Source organism: Glycine soja, chromosome 6, assembly GCF_004193775.1.
Source record: "Glycine soja cultivar W05 chromosome 6, ASM419377v2, whole genome shotgun sequence".
Taxonomy (NCBI): domain Eukaryota; kingdom Viridiplantae; phylum Streptophyta; class Magnoliopsida; order Fabales; family Fabaceae; genus Glycine; species Glycine soja.
In genome coordinates, this window is record NC_041007.1 from 2,141,303 (window position 1) to 2,159,143 (window position 17,841).

Genomic DNA, 17,841 nt, shown 5'->3' on the forward strand with positions numbered 1-17,841 from the left:
ATTAATATTTAATACCTATGCAGTATTAGTTGGGACTCACTGCCCGTAGAAAATTTGTGCCACTTGGAAGACTTCTGAATAAATAATAATTTATTTTAAGTGTATTGTTTATCCTTATTTTTAGAATATTAATTAAGAAATTAAAAAAAATATTTAGTGCGCAGATTATGAAATAATATACATAAAAAAGTTATAAATAATTTTGCGTATCTTGTTAAGATTTTTTTTTGTAATTTTTTAACCACTATTCTAATAATTAATGACACTGGTTATCATTTACATTTTTTTTGAATATACTGTTGGCCCTGTCTTGGTGTCCACAATTATTTGATGCTTGTTACCATGCATGTCTTACAATTGTCAACACGAAATTGACTTCCCTCGGGTCATATACTAGTAGTACGTACCAGTAGTAGTATTAATTAACTGTACAAGCCAATACTAATATCGGACAGTTAATTTGGTAATGACAACCACAGTTATGAATCTTAATTAATTATTCACAGATCCAATATATAGATTTTTATTTATTTAGATGTACTCCTATGGACTCAATAAACTTCACTTAGTCAGGCATCGTATCACTAAAACAGTTCAAACTACAAGTAATAGTGTAATTTCAAATCTTTCTATAAATTTTTATTTTTTACAATAAATATCGAATGCATTTTATATAATTTTCCCTCCGTTTCTTTTTAATTTTTATATTTTTGAAACAAATTTGTTTTCATTCGTTTGTTATTTGCAAAATTCAAGATCGCACTTAAAAGATGAGACATATACAAAGGAAACGGATAGAGTACATTTTTTTTTTAAATGCAATAAAAATACTTTCTTTATAAAATAGAAGAAAGATTTACAAAAAGTTACAATATATATTATTCTAGATAATATAGTTGTTCTGACTTCTTGTCTAGCTACCCTATATTATTAGAGTCATATATATATATATATATATATATATATATATATATATATATATATATATATATATATATATATATATATATATATATAAAGAAACAAAAGTCACCACACATAAAATATTATCTACTTTAACTTGCACAAATCTCACAACTTCATCTTTTAAAATATATTTTAGTTGGTTGAGGGAAAGATATTTATAAATTAATTATCATTGACCTTCATTTATAAGCAACGTGAGACTTTTGATAAAACAAAATATTAGTCGATCTCCAATCGAGACTAACATTCTAAAGGGGCTTGTGTAGCCCATCTAATTTTAAGTCTCTCTCAGGCACACAATGGGGAGTTGCTACGTGCACCCAGCATTATTGCTGGGGCACCCAGCAAACAGTGAAGTGGCGAAACTGCCCTTCAGCAATTATTCTTCCGGAAGAAGGTTCTTCCGGAAAGTTTCCGGAAAAATTATTTCCGGAAACTTTCCGGAAGAACCTTCTTCCGGAAGAATAATTTGTGTCTTCCGGAAAAACTCACAGACAATTTCCGGAAGAACGTCATCCGGAATGTTTCCGGAAGAAGCTTCTTCCGGAAGAATTCCAGTGTCTTCCGGAAGAAGCTTCTTCCGGAAGTTATTTTTTTTTTTTAATGCGTACGTAATGACGATTTTGCCCTTGTGTAAATTTCTTTAAATTAACGTCTTCAGGCTGTGTTTTACTGCGCTTTCTTTCTTTCTTCTTCCGTTTGCTTTGTTTCTTCTTCCGTTTGCTGTTGTTTCGGTGGTGGTCCCTTCAGCAGTCTGTTGGTGGTCCAGTGAAGTGAAGTATTTGAAGATTTGGTGGTCCCGTGTTCCGTATTTGAAGTTTTATTAGTGGCTGTTGTTCCTATTTTGTCGGAGGTACGCGTTTATTTCGTTTTCCGGTTAGCTTTTAGAGAAGAAAAACAGTAAAAAATGTATCCGGAAGAAATTTTAGGCACAGAAGGAGGAAGGTCCGGAATGACCACTTCCGGATGAAGGTCTTCCGGAAGTTACGAAGGCCAATTCCGGAAGAAGTGCTTCCGGAAACTATTTCCGGAAGACCTTCTTCCGGAATTGGGCTTCTTAACTTCCGGAAGAAGGTCTTCCGGAAGTTAAGAAGCCCAATTCCGGAAGAAGTGCTTCCGGAAGTAGTTTCCGGAAGAAGGTCTTCCGGAAATAGTTTCCGGAAGCACTTCTTCCGGAGTTGGCCTTCGTAACTTCCGGAAGAACTTCTTCCGGAATGTTAAATTATTACTAATTTATTAATTTCTGTTTTATAATTTTTTTAATTTCTGTTTTATAATTTTTTTAATTTCTGTTTTATATATATTTCTGTTAGTTAATAATGAATTATTGGTTTAATTAGGTATAATGATATATATTGTGGATTATAATTTTTTTTGTTTTATAATGGTATATATATTTCTGTTTTATAATTTTTTTTTTATTTCTGGTTTATATATGTTGTGGATTATTGATTTAATTAGGTATAATGGTATAATATTAAATGATTTAGGTAACTTAAATGTATAATGGTACAAAAATGTTTTATTAGTTGTTTATTATAGTGATAAGTTTAGTTTAAGTAAATAATGTAGTTATAAATTTAGAATATAGTGATAATTTTAATATAGTCGTGTATGATGCATATGTCCTATTAATATGTTTGTTATTTAAGGTGTAGTAAATTTTTGGATGTGGTTATATGATAATTTGAATGTACTTGTGTATGATGCATATGTCCTTAAGATGGACGAAGATCAATGGAGGTATGACTTTGCGATGTCACAAGAAGTTGATATGGATTATGATTATGATAATCAAGAAGAATGTGGAGTGAATGAACGACATGTCGATTGTTCAAATGCTTTTAATACATCTCAGGTCACGTGGACCACCAGGGAATCCCTCTGCAGCATCATCACCATCTGACCCCTCACCACTATCAGCACCCTGTGCGTCCGCACGCATCTCAGGTGCCTCCGTAGGCTGCTCAGGGACATCATCAGTCATGTCAGTGACGTCCTCAGCCATATCACGTCCCTCCGTAGTCATCTGATGAACGCGTAGCCTACGGGCTGAGGCAGTAGGCCTACGCCTCTCGGGAACATCGCCAGCATCCTCGTCAGCAGCTCTATCTCTGCCTACAAATCTACCTATGGCACGACCTAAACCTCGTGTTCTGGCCATGATCTGTAAATCATGTCGAACACGTTTTTTTTTCGGTCAAAATATACACAATTTTCTTTATAAAAAATCAACTTTATTTATAAACAAATAAGACTAACTTAAATCAAATCATTTTCACACATACACGACCTAATTTTAAAAAAAAAATTAAACAACTTCATTTATATAAAAAAAACAACTAATGTAAAATAAAATTATTAATAAACATGCACAACTTAATTTTTTTTTAAAAAAATTAAACAACTTCATTTATATAAAAAAAAACAACTAATGTAAAATAAAATTATTAATAAACATGCACAACTTAATTTTTTTTTAAAAAAATTAAACAACTTCATTTATAAAAAAAAAAAACACAACTAATATAAAAAAAATTAATTAGTAAACTTCCACAACTTAATTTTTAAAAAAAAATAAACAACTTCATTTATAAAAAAAACACAACTAAATTACTTAGTAAACATCAACAAGTTAATTTTTTTTTTAAAAAAATAAACAACTTCATTTATAAAAACAAAACACAACTAATATAAAAATAATTCATTACTAAACATCCACAACTTAACTTTTTAAAAAAATTAAACAACTAATGTAAAAAAAAAATTATTTAGTAAACATCCACAATTTTTTTAGTAAATAAAATACTTCATTTATAATAAAATAAACTAATTAATTATAAAAAATTAGTATTTTTATAAAACTTCCAAAACACACAACTTTAATTATAAAAATAGCCAACTTCATTTTTAAAGAAAAAACACTAATTTAAAAAAAAACAATAAACAAAAACAAACACAACTACTTTTATAAAAAAAAATTAATTTACAAATTAATATTTAGTAAAAATACACAATTTAAATTATAAAAAAAATATGACATCAAAAACCCAAACTTCATTTTTCATAAAATCTAAAAAACAAAATAACCAAAATAAATAAAATAATTCATTTAAAAAAAAACAAAACAATTTCTGTTTAAAAAAAATTTAAAAAAAAAAAAAAAAAAAAAACCCACTTCCGGAAGAAGTGGTTCTTCCGGAAACACTCCGGAAGAAGGGTTCTTCCGGAAAGGTCTTCCGGAAGTTTGAAACTTCTTCCGGAAGTGGGCGTCTTCCGGAATTCTTCCGGATGAACCACTTCTTCCGGAAAGTTCCCGGAAGACGTTTTCCGGAAGTCTTCCGGAAGAAGTGTTCTTCCGAAAGACGTTTGGTTACTTCCGGAAGAACACTTCTTCCGGAAAACGTTCTTCCGGAACTTCCGGAAGAACCCCTAACGGGTCTTCCGGAAGACTCCGTCGTCAGCCATTTCCCCATTTTTTCCGGCGTCTCCTGCTCTCGTCTTCTACCCTACGGTTCCGCTAACCTAAGGTTCTTCTAACCTACCCTAAATGCTACAACTACAGTGCATAATAAAAGCAAAGGGAAGATTAGGGACACCTACCTCGAACGGAAATGGCGTCCAACCGAAGCAGCAGCTGGGCTCGCGGTGAAGGAGAAGGCTCGCGGAAGAGGTATGCAAAGGAAGAACGAGAAGGCTCGCGGAAGAAGGCTCGCGGAAGGAAGAAAAGCAGAAGCAAGAAGAAGGCTTAGTGATTCCGGGAGAGGAGAAGAAAACTATTTCAATATTTTAAACTTTTTTAATGAAGGGTAAAATGGTAGTTTCAATAAATTGCTGGGTGCACCAGCAATATTGCTGGGTGCACCTAGCATATCCCCACACAATGATGTTGTCATATGCATGATTGCAACTAATTGAATAAATGTATTTTTCATTAGCACTGTCAAAATGAAGTTTGTATAATTGTGTGAATTAAGATTTTAGTTATATTAACGTGTTTATGGGTAATTGCGAGATTGCTAAGGTGTTTTTCATAAATGGTTTTGTTATTCATATAAACATCTCATATAATATTTTATATAACAATTTATATGTGTTTGGTTATAAAATATCCTTGATGCACATCAAGAATTAAATTGAGTTTTTAGGTTTAGAATTTTTTAACTTTAGACTTCAATTGAGATTAGCATTGAGATTTGGTTCTTTAAATTATACGTTTTTTCAAAAATAAAATCCATTTAATTATGATTATTGATTAAAAAGTTAATGATTAATATTTAATCAATTTTAGATATTGTCATGCATACAGTGATTGCTTCTTATTAAAATTTGATTTTTTAAAATTAACAGTTATCTTCCAATCAAATTATATATTATTCACGATAGATATATTTTTTAAAACTGAACCTCAATTTTCCCTTCCTTTCCTCATCTTTAATTCATTATATTCATGTTAAAATCACTTTAGATAACTATGCAATGATTGCTAAAATGGGTATGCAGGGATTATGTGCGGGTGTGGGTGTGGTGTGGCGTGTACCTTTGTGTGAGAACAGGAAATGCTAAGAGCCTTACTAGTTACTAAGACTTTCGTCCTATTGCATTGTCTAAGGAAGAAAAAGACTATTAAAGTTATGTTTGGATTAAAGTTGGAAAAGTATTTTTGCAAATTCCAATGCATATATAATAGAAAATTTCAATGGATAAAATGAAAAATAAGTGTTGCTTTGAAAATAAAAAACTTTTAAACTCTTCCAACTTAAATCTAAACATTCACTGGTTGAGAGAATTCAAAGGAAGACAACTCTCGTATTAATTGTATCATCAAGTCAGCCTACAAGTTGCTTTAATCTCAACAGAACTTTTTTTTTTCTAATCTTTGCCGGAGGCTGTTTTTAGACATTTTGGAATTGGGCAATCCATTTAAAGGTGTTGACGTATGATTAAAACAAAGAAGATGGAAGATATAAAAATAGGTTATGATGATTTATTTCCTTAACAGAAATGTTGAATAATAAACATATCATTTATAATTTATATTAATTACGTAGGAAATAAATTAATTTTAAATTTTTAAAAGTCAGTTTTGAAAATTTGTATTTTTCTTACATTAACAATGAGCTTTTAAACTTGGTTTGATATTACCATATTTATATGTCTTCGTTCTATAATAATTGTGTGATTTGAGAAAAAAAAATCCAAAAATAAGTGTTAGTAATTAATTTTTCAATATAACATTAATTATTTTTTTTATTAATAATTCTAATAAATATTACTTCAATTTTTTAATCTAAATTAATATTATCTTCTTTCATTTATTTAATGAAATTAGTTTTGTAAAACTATAAAAAAATTAGTTATTAAAATTTCTTTAATTATTATACAAACACATTTATTTATTTACTTGCATATGCGCGCGAGCGCTAGGACGAAAAGGAAGCATTATAAATCGCGGGATGGAAGTAGCGGCAAAGATTTGATTTGGTAAGGTGACAGCAAACGATTTTTTTTTTTCTTTCTTTATAGTTTTCTATAGAACAAAGAGCATTCGCCTCACATATGTAATATATTGAATGATTCCATGTTAGTTAGTGCATTTTGGAAATCCTGATGGTGAATGAAGGTCGTTTTCTTCCCACGATGGATCTGCTACGGTCGGAGCCTATGCAACTGGTTCAATTGATCATTCCAATCGAATCGGCTCATCGATCCATCTCTTACCTTGGCGATCTCGGCCTCATTCAATTCAAAGATGTGCGAATCCCTTTCAATTCTCATTGCTCTCGCTTTAGATTCTTTTACCTTGCTCTGTTTCACTTTTTTCAATGGTGTTTTGATACCCTCATCTAACTCAATGTTATTTATTTCTTACATTGATAAAATCGATTCTCCAGCTCAATGCAGATAAAAGTCCATTCCAGCGAACTTATGCTTCTCAGGTGCCTATCAAATCTCTATCTGCGCTTCCGTTTATACCTTACATCATGTAAAAAAGAATTCCTTTGCACCTATGAATCGTGTGTGTGTTGTTGAAGAATTGGAACTCTCTAAAAATGCTATAAGATCTGAATAACCTCCGTAATAACTTGGTGTCCCTGCAATACGTGCATGGCCTTATCGAGATTTTTAATTTTTCAATTTACTGTAACCAATTTTTACAATTCACATTTTGTTGAAAACAACCGATATTATAGATCTGTTTTTATTTTGATCTCCGCATGTCTTAGATGTTCAATGTTCTGTTATGGTGAACCTATAATGAGAAGTTGATTTCTGTTATTGCTATCTTAGGCACATGAAAGAATTCCTTCAAGTAAATATAACGAGGTGATCTTAGGACTTATTTGTATTAAATTAAAATAGGGTAAAATTCATTTTGATAGAATTTATTTTGAATTGTTGAACTAATTGAACATGCGCTAAAATTAATTTTAACTATAGATTTGAAGTTAGTACATCTGAAAGTGAAAGGGAGGTACAATGAGACCGTTCTCTGTCTCTCTCTTTCTCTTTTTGTGCAAGAGGTATTGGTGAGGCTCAGTGACAAATAGTATTTTTGTCTCTTTAGAAACTTTATGAATTATTTTTGTTTTTTAATGCAACATTGAAGTCGTCAATATTGCTAAAAAAAGTATATCACATCTTTTGGTACTTCTTGTATTTTGAACGGTTCGAAAAATTCGTAACATCATATACTTCTACTGATATGTCACATTTTTTAGTATTGATTTACTGAACTGGAAAACTTATCATTTTATCTTATAGATTAAAAGATGTGGGGAAATGGCACGTAGGCTACGGTTGTTTAAGGAACAAATGACGAAAGCAGGTGTATCGCCCTCAACGTGGTCAACAAGAGACAATCATTTTGATCTGGAACATTTGGAGGTTGTTACATGCTCTGAAAACTTTGTCACCCATTCTTCTGTTCAAGAGCGCAGTATTATGTAATGAAACTTTTCTTCATGGCTAGGTTAAACTTGAAGAACTTGAAGCTGAACTCCTCGAGATTAATGCAAATAATGAAAAGTTACAACACACTTACAATGAGCTATTAGAGTATAAGCTTGTTCTGGAGAAGGTATGGTTTGCTAAGTTCTCCTTTGCACAAATGCCATAATCACTTCTGACGCTTAGGTTAACTGTTCATCTTGCTTGTGTTTAATTAAAAGTGTATCAGCATTTAAGTTTTGCTATATTATTATGATTTATTTCTGTAGACGTCTTGCTTACACATACTGTTAGTACAGAGTCATACTTATTCTTGGGCTTATGGCATGTATCTGATCATATAGCTTGGTCTTTTCTTTTCTCTCCTTTGTTGGATAAGAAAACTGCAGTCAAAGTGGTAATTCCTTTTTTGATATATCATTTCAGGTTGGAGAGTTTTTCTCTTCAGCAAAAAATAAGGCTGTAGCTCAGCAGAAAGAGCTTGAATTTCAGACAACTGTTGAAGGGTCTATTGACAGTCCATTATTATTGGAACAAGTATAAGCTGCATCTTTGTAGTTTCTGTTCATTACTTTACAGTTTTGTTCTATTTCTCCTGTAGATGATGCTTAGTAAATTTATGTTCAGGAGGAGACGACAACAAAGCAAATTAAGCTGAGGTTTATTAGTGGACTTGTTCATAGGGAAAAATCAATTCCTTTCGAAAGAATTATATTTCGTGCTACTAGGGGAAATGTGTTTCTCAAACAGGCTGTGATTCAACATCCTGTTCTTGATCCTTTGTCAGGCGAGAAGGTTATTTTAAACTCTTAAATTTAAATTTTTAACCTCTTGCAAAAATTTAGATATGTAGTATGAGCACTAGATCATCACAGTTCCTCTTTTTATTTAAAAAACTGTGAACTTACAGAGATGAATGACAATGCTACTTTGACATATTTCTATATCATAATTATTTTTTCTGATTCTGGAAATCTACTCTTCTATTGCTACTAGTTACTTCTACTGTCTTGATCTTTTTTAGTTCATAAAGTCATAGCCTCCCTTTTTACAGGTTCATAAAAATGTATTTGTTGTCTTTTATTCTGGAGAAAGAGTTAAAAGCAAAATTCTGAAAATATGTGATGCTTTTGGAGCAAATCGTTATCCTTTCTCAGATGACTTGAGCAAACAATTTCAGACGATAAGGGAGGTATACGTAATTTTTTCTTTTAGGTTCTTGATTAGCTTTAAGTTGTTGTTAAGCGCTAAATGCTTCAGATTGCTGCATCTTGAGAATTTCTTGTCGAATATTAAAAAGAACTACATATTTGATATGTAGTTTGGTTATTTCAGATGAATGTTTTACACCTTTAATCTTTTTTGTAACTTTTGGTACAGCTATTGTTCAGTTATGTTTTTCTGGTAACATGTCTTGTTTTTCTTCAATAGCGTACATAAAACTTGTAAATTTCAGTGATCTTGATCAACCTTGTTGGTGCATGTTGTTTTGGTTGCTAATCGTTAATTTTTTTTTTTGTTTTTATTTTCCTTATCCAAGTTCAATAGTGTTTATGCAATGACTTAAGTGAACCATTTTTTTTTCCTAAAGTGCTATTGCATGTTTGGATGGAATTGTTTGGTAGAATAATCAAAGGAATAAAAAAAACTTTTATGAATTTTTTTTATCATAAACAAAATTTGGGACAGGATTATAATGGGGATAAAAAGCATTTCTAAGGAGGAAAGTCTTTTGTTCTTCAATAGCCTATCTATAACTTTGTCAAATTTCAATAATATTGATTGACCAGCCATGTTGTTTATTTGTCGATTTTTTTTTCTTAATTTTATCTCTAAAATTAATGATTTTAAATATAAAACCACTTAGTTTAAATAACTTTATAGCTTTTTTCTTGTACTTTTATTATAAAATATAAAATATTTAAACAATTCAAACAAAGCAAATTAATTTTTGCCTAACGTATCCAAACATAAAATTTATTTGTATACTTGATTATAAAAATATTGTTATCATATATAATCAATTAGTAGTATTTAAATTTGTGTGTAGTTCCTGCTTCGTTTCCAAATGACAGTCTCTGTGACTCAGCGAAACCGTTTCTACATTATGTGGTGAAGGGAAACACATGTCCAAAGGCGAGAATACTAGGATATAGTTGACTAACTTAATTGAAATGATTATAAAAACATTGAATCAATCCCACATGCTTTTGTTTGGAAAAGATATTCACCAAATACGAGAATCTGGATTTATGATGTGGGTTTTTTCAACTTCCCCACAGTAGTTGATCTACTTTATCCATAGTAGAGTTCTTCATAGACTGATTTCGGATAAGCTACAGGAAATAATTATTGCATATTATGAACCTGATAGGTTTCAGGAAGACTTTCAGAATTGAAGACTACCATTGATGCAGGGTTGATTCACCGGAGCACCCTATTGCAGACAATTGGATATCACTATGAGCAGTGGAGCCTTCAGGTTTGTTTAATTCTAGACCTAGTATTTCTAAAGGATAATTGCTAAAAGACAAGCGTAGACTATTTGATTCGTGCTTCTGCTTTCAGTTTTGCTGCTAAGCTTTTGCAATTAATTTTCATTACAATGCTAACATTTCCTTTCTTCAATTTTAACTGATAGTTGAAGAAGGAAAAATCCATTTATCACACTCTAAATATGCTTAGCATTAATGTGACAAAGAAATGTCTCCTTGCAGAAGGTTGGTGTCCTGTTTTTGCAACAAGCCAGGTTCGTCCTTGAACTATGTATAAGATGTGCATAAACCTACATGTAGTGCAGTTTTTACCTGCTGGCATAACTAACTAATTTGATTCACTACTTGACAGATTCACAAAGTATTGGAGCGGGCAACTATGGACTGCAGTTCTCAAGTTGGGGCGATATTTCAAGTTTTAGAGACAAAGGAATCACCACCTACCTATTTTAGCACAAACAAATTCACTTCTTCTTTTCAAGAAATTGTAGATGCCTATGGGTAATTTACGTAGACCTCAGCATGTGCATTTCTAAATCCATTCCCTTTTATTTGTCTGTTTATTTGGTTATAGCTGAGAATATATATAGAAAGTGAAAGCACTTGTATTAACTTGCGTTATACTTGGTACCTGGTTATCTGGAATATTTATTTTATATTTTTGAAGGGAAAAATAAAGTGTCTAATACAGTCTTTAGCTCTTGAACTCTTTTTCATCTTAATCAAAAGATATGTGTTTCTTTTCATTGGTCCACATAAATATAATGTATGTTGTCTGTCTATTCTCGGATATGTTGACAGCTATATAAAATTATCATATTAACTCAACATTATTTCCTACTCCAGTGATGTATCTTAAATTTAAAGTAATGTACTTTCAGAAAACCGGGGCACTGGTGTGATTGTATCTACTCTTGTAGTCAATTCATCCCTAAATATAGCTTTTCAATCCAACAGAGTTGAGAATGAAGACATGCGGATTATATGTAATTTAGAATATATGTTTTCGTTTAGTTCAATATAATATATAATATTGTTGAAGTGTTTAGACCGCATTTATCACAAAGTCAAAGTCTAATAACCGAGCCTTAGTTTTTATGGCTTGTCGTACAACTTGGACTAGTGGATTTTATATCCCTATTTACAACTAGTTTCTTAGTTGCTTCTTGATTTATTGATAATCTGCCTGTAACTCAAATAATCGTTAATACTTGACAGAATCGCCAAGTACCAGGAAGCAAATCCCGGTGTATACACAATTGTCACATTTCCATTCCTTTTTGCTGTGATGTTTGGTGACTGGGGGCATGGCATATGCTTATTACTGGCGGCTTTGTATTTAATAATCAGAGAGAAAAAATTTGCAAGTCAGGTACTTAACACATGATCATGGGGTATTTGTATTGAATCTGAATGTTCCCTTTTATTTTTATGCCAGTGTCAGTTTTGTTTAATGTTGTTAATAACGGCAGAAACTTGGAGACATAATGGAAATGGCATTTGGCGGACGCTATATCATTATGCTGATGGCCCTCTTCTCAATCTATACCGGGTTGATATATAACGAGTTTTTCTCTGTTCCATTTGAACTATTTGGACCATCTGCTTATGGATGTCGTGATTCTTCATGCAGGTGGTTATTAGTACAATTTATTCAACAGATTACTTTTCTCTTCTATTAATTGAATTGACTTAAATTATGTGTGTGTAATATTTATTATTACAGGGATGCTTCTACAACAGGTTTTATAAAAGTGCGTAGCACTTATCCATTTGGTGTGGATCCTAAATGGCATGGAACTCGGAGTGAACTTCCATTTCTTAATTCTTTGAAGATGAAGATGTCAATTCTGCTGGGGGTATCCCAGATGAATCTTGGAATCATAATGAGTTACTTTAATGCAAAATACTTCGAAAACAACATAAATATCTGGTAATAGCAAAAAACAACTTTAGTTTAATGAACATTGTCTGTGGTGTATGGTGTTCATCAATTGGTTTTTCGATGATGCCTCAGGTACCAGTTCGTTCCCCAGATAATATTCTTAAACAGCTTGTTTGGCTACCTTTCACTCCTCATAATTATAAAATGGAGCACTGGGTCACAGGCTGACCTGTATCATGTGATGATATACATGTTCCTAAGTCCAACTGATGATTTGGGTGAAAACCAGCTTTTTGTTGGTCAAAAGCTCCTTCAAGTAAGAAATTTCAAATTGTATTTGGATACATGTTTCTAATAACACTGAACAGATGCCACATCTGAACTGTCCACTGTTTCATTTATGTTAGCTCGTGTTACTACTGTTGGCACTTGTTGCTGTACCATGGATGCTAGTACCAAAGCCCTTTCTCCTGAAGAAGCAACATCAAGAAGTAAACTCAAAACTCTTATTTTGATTTATATTTCTTCATTTTAACTAAATCCCATTCTATTATTTATTACCATGCTTCCTCAGAGGCATCAAGGCCAATCTTACGATTTGCTCTACGGCACCGATGACCCTCTTGAATCAGAATCACAAAGTATTCCCCATGACGAATTTGACTTCAGCGAGGTTTTTGTGCACCAACTTATACATACAATAGAATTTGTGCTTGGAGCTGTTTCTAACACGGCTTCGTATCTACGTTTATGGGCCCTCAGGTAGGTAGTTGAAAGCGTTTGATGCTATTCTTTGAATTTTTGCTTTTTGGTTATGAATAAAAATTTAGCATGGATATGGGCTTCCTGTTTCCCCCCTTCAAATAGGTGATGGCATAGGCAGGAATACAATTTAGGCTTTTTGATAAACTTGCAAATTGCAATTCGTGGATGGCAAGAACTTTGAATAAGATCCCGTAGGCTTTGAAATCCTATTAACTCCTTAGGAACGGAAGGAACATCATACAAAATGACTTCGTATTAGAAAGAATATATTGGAAACCAAAACCATCATCTTATTATACATGGCGAGGTCTCAGATATGTGGTCGAGTCCACACACACACGTATACATATTGGCCAGTATTAACATGTATGTGTTATAGATTTGATGACAAAATGATCATCAACTAGAGACCTCGATATTAATGTCTTGCCCTTCGTATCAGCATTCAGCCCCTTTTTTGTCCTTTCAAGGGTTGGTTGTTTGGAAATTATAATCAGGGTAGTTAAATGACAAAAACTGATATGGTTTTATTGCCGTCCACGCATTAGTAGCAGCTACTTGTTCTACAAGATTTTCATACCTTCAAAGTAAATGTTAAAAAGTGTGCTAAAATAGTAGGAGAACTTTTATTAGAAGAGAAAATATTTAATATATTAGGAATATAAAAGGCATTTGAATACTTGATTTTTTAAGTAATTACTAATTAGAAGCATTCAGTAAATAGTTGATGTTCCTCAATATTTTAGACACTTATTATAAAACCGTGCATCTCTAAATGCGTCATACCCTTTCATTTTATTCTTTTTTTTGGTATTTGATCTTGTTCAGCTTAGCTCATTCAGAGTTGTCGAGTGTTTTCTATGACAAAGTTCTCCTTCTGGCCTGGGGGTAAGTTGTTTGGTTGTGTCATGTAAATGGTTGGCTATTAAGGTTATTTGATGCATTAACCCTGTATGTTTTTGTGACTGATGCAGGTATAATAGCACTATTGTTCTCATTGTTGGCATTTTTGTTTTTATCTGTGCAACTGTTGGTGTGTTACTGTTAATGGAAAGTCTAAGTGCTTTCTTACATGCTTTGAGACTTCACTGGGTAGAGTACCAGAACAAATTTTATGAGGGAGATGGTTACAAGTTCTTCCCGTTTTCGTTTACATTACTCACGGATGAGGATGAACTGTAAGCTGGAAAATGCCAGATGACATTTTACATAGATAGAAATATGTCAGTTTCACCTTGAGAACCTGCCATGTATATTAAACTACCCTACATGTCACCCAGTTTGTCAGCTAAAATCAGGGCAATGGAATATCTATGTAGGCCATTACATTACATTTGTAATTGAAACTAAAAGGCCCGCAGTTTAAGAGGAATGAAAGACACTGGTTTCCATCCCATTGGCTGATCTAGTCGATAACCATTTGAGGTGTTTCCCTAGTGCAGAAGGCATTGCGTGTACATGCACTGCACAATCAAGTGTATAGTGTAAAGTGATTTTGAAAATAAATAATTTTAAATAATTGTTGTGACTCGTTAATTCTTCTTATTGTTTTCAGTTCACATTGTCATATCAAATTACTCTGGTCAACAATTTTTTCCTGAAATCATGAGACATTCAGTTGTCTGCTCTCTGGAGATTCCTCTATTCTTTACCTGTTCTCTTGGCAGATTTTTCTTGCAATGGCCGTGTAGTAGAAGGAATGGGCAATGTTAACTGTGAGAACTCAAATTAATTTCATTCAGGTTACTTGCAATAACTATAACAGTGGGTAATGATTTGTGGCTAGACTAGCTAGCATAGAGAATTACAGAATAAAAGCATAAACATGTGCTTAGCAGTTTCCTCCTTCATAACATTACATCGTGCAAATTATTTACATACATACTATACTGGTGCCCCTACCACGTTTAGGCATCCATCCTTATATTTAATTGTTAGAAACATGTATAGCAGCGACAGTTGAGACCATCGAGTCCACCCCACATACATTGCGACCTCTGCAGATCTTGTAATATCCCTCTTCTCCCCAGCTCTCCCCCCATGAATTCTTTATGATCCAGTAAGGCTTTTCCTTAAAACGAATTGGAGCATAAGCACCAGAACCATACCCCACCAAAAGAACCCCGTGATCCAAATGCTTGCCGCAGATATATGGGCATGAGACGCCACCAATATATGTCTGCATAAAAACTGCATTGATACCAACTGTACCATGCAAAGCAAAAGTCAGGTGTTTCTGTAATCAGAGAATCAATATATCAATATATCTTTAAAATAAATTACCCTCTCATTCTTGGGGGTGGGGACAATCAGAGAATTGAATGAATCCTGTGGATATTTTAACAATTCCTTTGAGGGAAGCCGGGAAGGGGATATAGGGAGCCAAGAAAAAGAAAGTTACCTGCAAGAGGACCATTCTGGACCAAATTTGCTGCAATTTGTTCTTCATCAAGGGAAACCACACTGAAGTTAGCTACGGAAGCAGCAACTTTGCTCTTGTCAAATTTGCAGGGACCACGGTCTCTTCCAGTGTAAGGATAATCCTTTTCTCGCATTAGTCCACCAGCCTGGAGTGTGTACTCAAATGCAGTGGTCATCAACCCACCGTTACAACCCGAGTCACATGCTCCACGCTCTTCCGGATCACACTAAGAAATTTGTACGCACATTAATTCACAATGTTTTTTCAAAAAATTCCAAACCAGACCACGAAGCCGGAAAATTTTATTATATCTCCCTACATATGTTTTACTTGTGTTCAAACTCTCAAAAAAGAGTCCACTAATTGGTATACAACTATACGTCATGTTTCAATTGATCATATCATGTGATTTAATATACATATATACGATAGGTTTGCAAGGGTATAAAGGGCAAATTGGTAAAAAGAGTGTGCGTGAAGAGTGTAAAGACTAACCTCATGATCGCAATCCACAAGTTGTTGCTCGCTAAGGCTCACGAGCTCACCTGTAGAAAGAAAATGAGCACCTTCCAACGCTCCAACGGCGCTAAAGGACCAACACGATCCGCACGAACCCTGATTTTTTACTCCAGTAACGGCTCCATGTTCGCGCCAATCGAAATCGGTAGGGAGGTCGTTGGTCGGTAGGATCGGAGCCTTCTGAGCGTCAGAGGGAAGGCGGAGCGGCTTCAGGCCGAGGAACTGGCGGCGAAACTCCGCCGGAGTGAGATCGGAGAACCTGGTGACGCCGTGGACGGCGGAGGGATCCAATTTCTGGTGTGACTTGGCGCGGAGCAAGTTGTTCTTGAAGATACGGAAGCGGTGGTCGTGCTCCTCCTGCGTGGCGTAGGTCTTGCCGAACTTTGTCTTGAAGGCGGAGAAGTGGTGCTCCGCGTTGAGCAGGTGGTGGTCCTCCGCATCCGGCACCACTTGACGGATCAGAAGGTCGTCTTCATCGTCGATCCGTTCGGCGGCGGCTACGGTGGCGGATAATAGGAGGAGACTGAAGAACAAGAGTGAGGGATTAGCCATCGGAGAAAGAGAAAGGTGCAATGGATATTTTGGCCTCTCGGAAAATTTAATGCACGCTTCCCAGAAGATTGTAAACGGATGTAACCAATGAAATATGGACACGTGATTCTCTATTATTGGGGTTAGGAAAAGATTCTTCAAACCTACTGGACAAGATTTGTTTTTAAATAATAATACTGTGATTTAAATCTAAGATGTCACGTATATTATTATCAACCTTTTCTCATATTTATAAGATAAGATGAACCACATAATAAATGTGTTTGTTTGGTTCAAAGTAAGTTTTTGTTTGATAAAGGTCGAAGATATAAAGGGGAGAAAGTAGTTATGTGAGAAAAAAAAAAGAAGATAAAAATACTTTTTACAACAAACTCAATACAATATATAAAGATACAATAAAATCACATGAAATAAAGACACGATGAAAAAGCCCAATAAAAAAATAGCTACATGAAGCACCCTTCCCTGCGCCGTGAAGAGTGAAAATAGGGTTTGTGAAATAAAAGAGGCATAGGATGAGTGGTAGGGTGAGGATCTCTTCAATAGTCTTGTTGACCAAGAGACCGTTGAGATGGACGCGCTAGGGTTGTTGAGATCGGTCACCCCGAAGACGGTAGAGTCCAGGGAAGCTGACGCAGCGATGATGGCGGAGGACGAAGCACTGGAGAAAGTGGATATCGCAGTGATGGTGGCCATGGTGGAAGCGGTAACTGCGGTAGCATAGGAGAGTCGACGCGCACGAGTCTCACGCGGGTGAAGGGGTAAGACGGGAAATCTGTATGAGCAGTGTAAAATTTTGTCCATTTCTCACAATCTGAGAGTTGATTTACTGTGGCATGGGACCCATCGAAAATTTTGAATATTTTACGCTTATTTCGCCGCACCCAAACCACCCAAATGCATCGATGTTCGAAACTTTTGTACCCTTCTCTTCTCCTCACAACTTCTCCCAACATACATAGGGTTAGAGTTAGGACTTAGGACTAAAACATAACTCTAATGGAATCTTTGGTTGGATGGAAAGACGATAGGAAAAAGAGAAGTAAACAAATTAAATTTTGAATCAGAAAAAAAAATGACAGGAAAAAAGAAATTAAATTTTTATATTTATAAATATATATATTTTTTTCCATTTTGTTAGTCATGTTTTCTTCTTTTTTTTTTCTTTCATTATTTTTCCTACCAAACCAACCATAAGAGAAGGAGATCTCACGTGATAAAGTATAATTGTTTTTGGTATATTATTTCTGTTATTTATATTAACACAGTCTAAAATCTAAATATTT

The 17,841-nt window shown here is 33.9% G+C and overlaps 2 protein-coding genes across 2 annotated transcripts; one reads left to right on the forward strand and one right to left on the reverse strand.

Moving 5' to 3' along the window:
• Positions 1-6,452: 6,452 nt before the first annotated feature.
• Positions 6,453-14,856, forward strand: LOC114414617 (V-type proton ATPase subunit a3-like). The gene is made up of 18 exons (XM_028378936.1): positions 6,453-6,720; positions 6,861-6,905; positions 7,732-7,854; positions 7,940-8,047; positions 8,344-8,454; positions 8,545-8,712; positions 8,972-9,109; positions 10,292-10,399; positions 10,559-10,666; positions 10,765-10,913; positions 11,631-11,784; positions 11,885-12,045; positions 12,139-12,345; positions 12,430-12,613; positions 12,705-12,788; positions 12,872-13,059; positions 13,891-13,950; positions 14,037-14,856. Exons 1-18 carry the CDS (start codon positions 6,577-6,579, stop codon positions 14,242-14,244), a joined length of 2,448 nt encoding a protein of 815 aa, XP_028234737.1. The 5' UTR covers positions 6,453-6,576; the 3' UTR covers positions 14,245-14,856.
• LOC114414618 (cysteine proteinase 15A-like) lies at positions 14,772-16,763 on the reverse strand. The gene is made up of 3 exons (XM_028378937.1): positions 15,980-16,763; positions 15,464-15,710; positions 14,772-15,267 (listed from the first exon to the last, which is right to left on the reverse strand). Exons 1-3 carry the CDS (start codon positions 16,553-16,555, stop codon positions 14,990-14,992), a joined length of 1,101 nt encoding a protein of 366 aa, XP_028234738.1. The 5' UTR covers positions 16,556-16,763; the 3' UTR covers positions 14,772-14,989.
• Positions 16,764-17,841: the final 1,078 nt, after the last annotated feature.